Source organism: Ahaetulla prasina, chromosome 13 (genome assembly GCF_028640845.1).
Source record: "Ahaetulla prasina isolate Xishuangbanna chromosome 13, ASM2864084v1, whole genome shotgun sequence".
NCBI lineage: Eukaryota > Metazoa > Chordata > Lepidosauria > Squamata > Colubridae > Ahaetulla > Ahaetulla prasina.
The window spans coordinates 16,541,620-16,550,098 of NC_080551.1; the positions used below are offsets into that span (position 1 = coordinate 16,541,620).

At 43.4% G+C, this 8,479-nt stretch overlaps 1 protein-coding gene across 1 annotated transcript in view; it reads left to right on the forward strand.

The window, feature by feature from the left end:
- The window catches only part of HOMER2 (homer scaffold protein 2), an 83,008-nt gene extending 74,758 nt beyond the window's left edge, over positions 1–8,250 (forward strand). The window contains exons 8-9 of the mRNA XM_058156048.1: positions 5,038–5,118; positions 7,066–8,250. Coding sequence (XP_058012031.1) covers positions 5,038–5,118; positions 7,066–7,254 — 270 coding nt within the window. The 3' untranslated portion in view covers positions 7,255–8,250. The remainder of the gene's footprint in view (positions 1–5,037; positions 5,119–7,065) is intronic.
- The last annotated feature ends 229 nt before the right edge of the window (positions 8,251–8,479 follow it).

Below are 8,479 nucleotides of genomic sequence, written 5' to 3' on the forward strand. Positions count from 1 at the left end.
CATTTTACCCACCTCGGAAGGATGGAAGGTGGAGTCAACCTTGAGTGGGTCAGAATCGAACTGCAGGCAGCTGGCAGTCAACAGAAGTAGCCTGCAGTACTGCATTCCAACCACTGTGCCACCATGGCTCATAGTTACAACCTGGATTTGAAGTTCTGCTGGTCACTCTCCTGTAGGAGATGACCAGGCTGAGCCTGAGGGCGGGGTCAAGCACATCATCAGTCTGGAGCCCCTATTGCCCCCAAAAAAGTCTTACGTCCAGCTCCCCTTGAAGTCTGTTGACTCTTATCCAGCACCAATTTGCCTTGAACATTAGCAACTCAAATTCTTGTTCCTAGATAGCATGGAATAAGCCCACATTGCTTTTGAACTCTATCCTGGCTTCTTGTGCCTGACACCTCCCCCCCACCCATAACCACACTTCTGACCCTTGGCAGCCGGGCCACGTTTATGTCCTGCAGTTATGTAACCCCATCTTAGGATGGTTTCAACCAAACCCATCCTTTACTTCCAGTTTTCCGCAAAACCGGTTCAGAGCGAGCCATTGGTTCGCTTAATGAACACAGCAAAAGAGGTCATAAAATTGGCTCGGTTACAACCATCACGAGTTATGATCATAATTCAATAATAGTAAAGGTAAAGTTTCCCCTTGCACGTATGCGCTAGTCGTTCCTGACTCTAGGGGGCGGTGTTCATCTCCATTTTAAAGCCGAAGAACCAGCGCTGTCCGAAGATGTCTCCGTGGTCATTTGGCCGTCATAACTCAATGCCAAAGGCGCACGGAACGCCAAAGGTGGTCCCTATTTTTCTACTTGCATTTTTTACGTGCTTTCGAACTGCTAGGTTGGCAGAAGCTGGGACAAGGAACGGGAACTCACCCCGTTATGCGGCACTAGGGCTTCGAACCGCTGAACTGCCGACCTTCCGATCCACAAGCTCAGTGTCTTAGCCGCTGAGCCACCGCATCCCAATAATAATAAAAATAATTCAATAATACCTCTACTGTAGTATATCTTTAAACGTTACGGCTCTAGACTTTTTAAAAAAAGTAATGGGAAGAAGCTGGATGCTATTCTACCGTAATAATAAGTTTTTAAAAGATGAGAAAGTAGATTTCTGGCGGTTGAAGCCAGCAGATTAACGTTCTGAGCCAGTTTTGACTGCAGCAGGAGATTAATCATGTTACCTACAGGAGTTCCCATCCTGGATCAGCTAAGTGAGCCCTGATCTTAAGCCTTCTTAATAATGGTAAATTGCAGGAAACTGTAGTTAAGACACAGCAGACGCAGGGAAAAGAACATGTGAAAGCTTGAAGACAGGGGAACTGGAGATTTAACACCCTCCGGATATTTCCAAACTACTCTTCCCAGCATGCCTCATTATTAGCCATGCTGGAGTGACAGATAGGAGTTATTTGAGGACACCCTTGAAGTACAATTCCTTATTTTCCTCTTCCTCTTCCTTATCCTTTCCAATTTTCCCAACAGACATGCTGCAGGGTTTGCAAATTTACCGCAAAACATTAAAACATTAATAGTTCCTGATGCATCAAGTCACCATAAAAGGCATTAATTATACAATAACTACATATAAAAGCCATTATCTCAGCATACGGAAACGTGGTCTTTGGCAATAGTTCTGAGTCTCTTCCAGACTCAAAAACAGGATTTTTCTCTCTTAATGTCATTGCGGTTGTTAGAAAGGACCCAGCTTTCTGCCAGGGAATCTCTGCTAAATTTTGCCCTTCGAGGTTTTGGGTTGAATCGAGCTGCTGAAAACAAGCGTGTGTAACCAGGAGTGTTCTAGGCTTTGGTGCACTGTTGTTTTTAACAACACTGGCCTCTTTCGAACAATTTCCAATACAGTAATCCTCGACTTAACAACAGTTTTCATTTAGTGCTGATCGAACTAAACAACAGCCAACACAGTTCTGGGCTGCATAAACAGAGGGATAGAATCAAGATCACGTGAAGTGTTAGTGCCACTTTATAATGCCTTGGTAAGGCCACACTTGGAATATTGCATCCAGTTTTGGTCGCCACGATGTAAAAAAGATGTTGAGACTCTAGAAAGAGTGCAGAGAAGAGCAACCAAGAGGATTAGGGGACTGGAGGCTAAAACATATGAAGAACGGTTGCAGGAACTCGGTATGTCTAGTTTAATGAAAAGAAGGACTAGGGGAGACATGATAGCAGTCTTCCAATATCTCAGGGGTTGCCACAAAGAAGAGGGAGTCGGGCTGTTCTCCAAAGCACCTGAGGGCAGAACAAGAAGCAATGGGTGGAAACTGATCATGGAGAAAAGCAACTTAGAATTGAGGAGAAATTTCCTGACAGTTAGAACAATTAATAAGTGGAACGACTTGCTTCCAGAAGTTGTAAATGCTCCAACACTGGAAGTTTTTAAGAAGAGATTGGATAACCATTTGTCTGAAGTGGTGTAGGGTTTACTGCCCAAGCAGGGGGTTGGACTAGAAGATCTCCAAGGTCCCTTCCAACTCTGTTGTTATATTATATAACAGCACTGAAAAAAGTGATGTATGACCGTTTTTCACACTTATGACCTTTGCAGTGTCCCCATGGTCATGTGATCAAAATTCAGGCGCTTGGCCACTAACTTGTATTTATGACCGTTGCAGCGTCCCGAGGTCACATGATCCTCTTTTGCGACCTTCTGACAAGCAACGTCCATGGGGAAGCTAGATCCACTTAAGAGCCGTGTTATTAGCTTAACAACTGCAGTGGTTCATTGAACAACCGTGGCAAGAGAGGGGCAAAAATCCCTTGACAAATGTTTCACTTAGCAACAGAAATGTTGGGCTCAGTTGCGGTTGTAAGTTGAGGACTACCTGTCCACACAATCAGTTCAGACGAATAGAGGTTGATGCCCAGTTACAAACACCTTCTGCCGATAAACTTCGGAGGAAAAAACAACCAAGCCTTTTTCACCCAGCCTTCTCCATGGCTAAAAGCACTCAGCCTAATATTTTGTAACTTTCAAGACTCGCGAATATGACTTTGAAAAGCTGCCTTTTCATTTGTTGGCAAGGGTTTGCCCTGCGTTTGCTTCTCAGGCAGCACCCTGCCATTAGCCACCCACAGCGAGTGTCAGACAGAGAGCTAATTTTGCCTTTGCAAGACAAACCCAGTGTGTGAATTCCCCTCAGAAAGTGTGACGGGGGGAAAGGAGCACGTTTGAAACCTGCACTTTACAAGATAAGAGGAGAGGAGAGGAAAGAAGAGGAGATAAGATGATAAAATAAGATGATAAGATAAGATAAGATAAGATAAGATAAGATAAGATAAGATAAGATAAGATAAGATAAGATGGTAAGGTAAGATAAAGTAAGGCAAGGCAAGGCAAGGCAAGGCAAGGCAAGACAAGACAACCTTTATTATCATTTTTTTACTGGCCCACATTATTCTGTTGCCTGCTCTCAAAAGAAAGTAAAACTTACCCAGTACACACATATACATACATAACGCACATATATACATGGCACATACATACACATAAAGGTAAAGGTTCCCCTCGCACATATATGCTAGTCGCTCCCGATTCTAGGGGATCTCATCTAGCTCACCTCAGTTTCAAAGCTGAAGAGCCAGCGTTGTCTGAAGACATCTCTGTGGTCATGTGGCCGGCATGACTCAACACCAAAGGCTCACGGATGGGTGACTTGGGCCAATCACCAGGAGACTGTGAGTTCTAGTCCCACCTTAGACATGAAAGCCAGCTGGGTGGCTTTGGGCCAATCACCAGGAGACTGTGAGTTCTAGTCCCATCTTAGACATGACAGCCAGTTGAGCAACCTTGGCCCAATCACCAGAAGACCATGCATTCTAGTTCCACCATCACCATGAGAGGCAGCTGGGTGACTTTGGGCCCATCACCAGGAGACTGTGAATTCTAGTCTCACTTTACTCATCAAAGCCAGCTGACAGACTTTGAGCCAGTTCCCCCCCTCTCTCTCTCAACCGAAACCAACTCACAGGATTGTTGCAGTGGGGAAAATAGGAGGAGGAATGTATGTTGGAGATATTAGCTGCCTTGAGTTGTTTATAAAAATAATAAAGGCAGGATAGAAATAAATAAAAAGAATATTCCCCAGCCATTTAAAAATGCTATCTTCTATCTTGCAGTTATAATGCACTTAATTCCCCTATGATAGGGGTCAGCAACTATAAACTCTCAAAGAGCCATTTGGACCAGTTTCCTACAGAAAAGAAAACACCGGGAGCCACAAAACCCTTCCTGTGCTGACTATTTCCTGAACGATCACAAAACTAGCATATGTAGTTGAAATTAAATATTCTGTTTTCTTTTCTTGGATTTATCCATGGTTGGCCTACCGGGTGTCAAAAAGCTCAATAAATTGTATGCTGGCAGGTGTCACCCATTGGCAGTTGTGATGCATATTTTGAGCGACAGGGAGCAGAGGTATAAAAGAGCCACATGCGGCTCCAGAGCCACCGGTTGCTGACCCCTGCCCTATCAGCTAGTTGGCGCTATCCACTTGGCTGGTGCTGATTTTGCTATTTTTGGGGAAAGAGCTTCTCTGGAGCCAGTCCATCCAAACATTGGTAATGGAGCAACTTTTTAATGAAATCCCTTCCCCAACCATTCTGCGTTTTTTTTCTTCAAGGTATTGTCTTGAAAGCTAAGAATCCCCCTATTTTCTAGCTAAAATCTTTGCTTGCAGTGGATGTTACTATTTTAATACATTCTCTTCCCCCGCACCGCCCAAGGGTAACACAACATTTTAATGTATAAACATATCTGTGTATTTGGACTATTTATTAAAGCAGAAGGTATCATTAAATGTTGAAATTATTGCTAAATTTGCAGTAAAGCACAGCAAGAAGACATGTTTCCCCCTTAAGTTAACATTTTAATGATTCATTTCCTTTGACAGTGGAAAGTTCCCCGAGCACTCAGGTGCTAATGCTTTCTTCTAATGTCTTAAATATATATTTAAGAAAGTGGGAAGGTGAGGATGTATGTGATTATAATTTCATGGCATGCATATTTCTCCAGGAATTAGAAGATCTACGGAAACAGGGTGAAATTATACCTCAGCTCATGACAGAATGTGAAACAGTTTCTCAGAAATTGCAGGTATGAATAGTTATTAGTCTTTGGTAAAACATTTTGTGGTTTAAATAAAATATGGCTTCAAATCTACAGCCAATATCTTTTTCTTATAACCAGGAGAGAGGGCCAACGAGTGCGATTCGTTCTGATATAAGTCAGGAGAATAAAATAGGTTCTCAGAGAAGCCAAAGATTGAGAATAGGCATTGCTGAGCTACAACTCCCATCATCCCCCCTTCATTAGCCCTACTGTTTGTGGCTGATGGTAGTTGCCTGGATTACAGATTCCTCATCTCTACAGATTCCTAATTTCTATAAGAAGGTGTAGCTGCAATGTGTTCATCTCGTTTATATATATAAACTATTCCTCCCATTTGTGATTTGAAAATGTTCTTCCCATTCTTGAATGGAAATCATACCAGCCACAAAAGTCACAAGGCAGTAAGGCTGTGCTGTTTAATCACCAGTGGCATTTATAGCTGTCCAAAACCAACACCTGCTAATTCCGTTTTCAAAAAGGTAATGAGATTTTGTTTTTTCCTTGAAGATGTTTCAGAGCTGGCAGCAGATTCGGACAGTGAGGAGGTTGGGGAGGAACATGGGCCAGTCCTGGAGTCCAGGGAAGGCTCAGAGGAGGGCTCTGAGTCAAAGGCAGAGAGGGGCCCAAGGCAATCTGGTAGTTATTTGCAGCCTCCAGAGTCTGACATCATCGAGGCAGAAGAACAGGTAGAGCCTGTTCCCAGTGTGGGCATGCGCAGAGATGCCAGAAGACAAGAACAATTAAGAAAACAGGGTCGACTTGGGAGTAAGGCTTGGAGATGATTGGCCCCTCCCATAAGACATAAAAGAGGAGCGAATGGGACTTGATCTTTTGCAGGAAGCAATTAGTTCATCTGGTCAGTTCAAGCTTTGGAAAGTTCTGTTTGATTCTGTGCTAAGTTTGGCCTTGCCCTGCGTGTGGCAATTAGTTCTCTGGCAGCATTCCAAAGGAGATAAGGTGGGTGTTTGTAAACACTCCCCTGAAAGACTGTGTGTGAAGCCTTTCGGACTGTGAATGACAATAATTCACAGCCGGAAGCCTAGGTCAGAACACACTTCTCATCCAAGAAGCTTCTTCAGTTCTGATTGAATGGGGGAGAATGGAAGGATTTAAATTCCTTGCAGTCATCTGGTCATTAGCCCTCTTTCTGAGAGTCATTGAAGCTACTTGGAGGTTCATCTATGCCTCACCTGAATAATGCAAAAGGGTCTGGAACCTTCTTGGAACTGCTGAAAGGATTCTATTTACAACACAGGTGGGGAAGCAGATAAACCTCCAAGTGGCCTCAACGACTTTAGGAAAGTGTGCTAACAACTAGATGACTGCAAGGAATACAAATCCTTCCATCCTCCACCATTGTCAGAACTGTAGAAGCTTATTACACGAGAAGCACAACAGCTTCAAGGAAAAATGAAGCCCAGTTGCCTTCTGAAGAACTGGAGAAGCTTCTTGGATGAGAAGCGAAACCTCTTCAAGGAAAAACAAAGTCCAGCTGTATTTCAAAAAAAGCACCTTTGGGACAACCACAACCTGGATGACTAAGAATCTCCATAGACAACAAACAATAATGTGCATTCAGTCTTGTCCTTGTTTGTTAGGATTTTTCTCCCATCCTTTTGACTAGTCCCTGTATATTTCTTCTTATATTACCAGCACGAGGGATGGGTGGGAACTGGAGATATTTTGTCGAGTACCTTTTGGTTAGTTTGTTTGTTCATTGTGTTAAAAAAATTAACAAAATAATGTACCTTCATTCCAACTTTGTATTCACCTACTGAAAGCTGAAAGCTGAAAGACTTTGCTGGATGTGAATGAGAGGAATTCACAGTAACTTAATAAAAAGGGGTTTTTGTCGGGACAAGGAGTCTGCTTCGTGGTTTGGGGAAGCCTAAGTCAGAACGTTGTTCTTCAAACTAACTTTCTGTTTTGCAGGCGGCTGAGAAAAGGAATAAAGACCTGGAAGAGAAAGTCAGAGCTCTACGAACGGAAGTAGAAGAGAGCAAACATCGGCAGAATATCTTGAAGACGGAGTTACAAACTTTTTTAGATGTACTCGATGGAAAGATAGATGAATTGCAGGATTTTCGGCAAGGACTCTCAAAACTGGGTGTCGACAATTAAGGGGACAGCCATTTTTCCCCACCCCCAAAATATTTGGCGTGTGTGTGTGTGTGTGTGTGTGTGTGTGTGTACGTGTTCTAAACCTATGTTTCTACAAAACGTGAAAAGATGGGTGTTCTTCCTTAACAATGTGTTTTGTACATAGAGGCTAAGGATTTTTTTTTCACTTCTTTTTTTTTTCGTTCTACAATTTTTTCCTTGCTTCTTCCTTCCTTTCTTTAAGAAAGAGGTGACAATTTTTAAAAAAATCTTACTGCTCTAGCCCATTCTGGGTTTATATAAACAAACGGGGGAATTCTCTTGTCTCAGGAGACCTGAACCTCAATTTACCTTAATGTAACGTTGCAGTTTGCAGTAGGCGTTGTAATGGAGACTTTGATTTAAGGCCTGCTGCAACGGTAGAATGGAGACATTTTTCCAAAATGCTCAGCTGCTGCTGATTTATGCCTCATTTTATAGTGCAGACACAGGTGAAGGTGGAACAGAGATTTTAGGAGCAACCATAGAGTAACAACTCTTCCGAGCCTTAAGGAACAAATGAGAAAAGCCACATTCAAAAATGTCCATATTGCAACATAATTCTCCTCTACCTCTTCCTCCTCCTCCTCCTCCTCCTCCTTTCTTCTCCTTCTCCTCCTCCTCCTCCTTCTCATACTACTTTCCTTCCTCCTCCTTCTCTATTACTCTTCCTCCTCCTTCTCCTTCTCGTACTACTCTCCTGCCTCCTCCTCCTCCTTCTTTCTTCTCCTCCTCCTTCTCATACTACTCTCCTTCATCCTCCTTCTCTACTACTCTCCCTCTCCCTCTTCTTCCTTATCCTTCTCTACTACTCTCTGTCCTCCTCCTTCTCGTATTATTCTCCCTCCTCCTCCTCCTCCTCTACTACTCTCCCTCCTCCTCCTCCTTCCCATACTACTTTCCCTCCTCCTCCTCATTCTCATACTACTCTCCCTCCTCCTTCTCCTTCTCGTACTACTCTCCTGCCTCCTCCTCCTCCTTCTTCTCCTCCTCCTTCTCATACTACTCTCTTCATCCTTCTCATACTACTCTCCTTCATCCTCCTTCTCTACTACTCTCCCTCTCCCTCTTCTTCCTTCTCCTTCTCTACTACTCTCTGTCCTCCTCCTTCTCGTATTATTCTCCCTCCTCCTCCTCCTCCTCTACTACTCTCCTCCTCCTCCTTCCCATACTACTTTCCCTCCTCCTCCTCATTCTCATACTACTC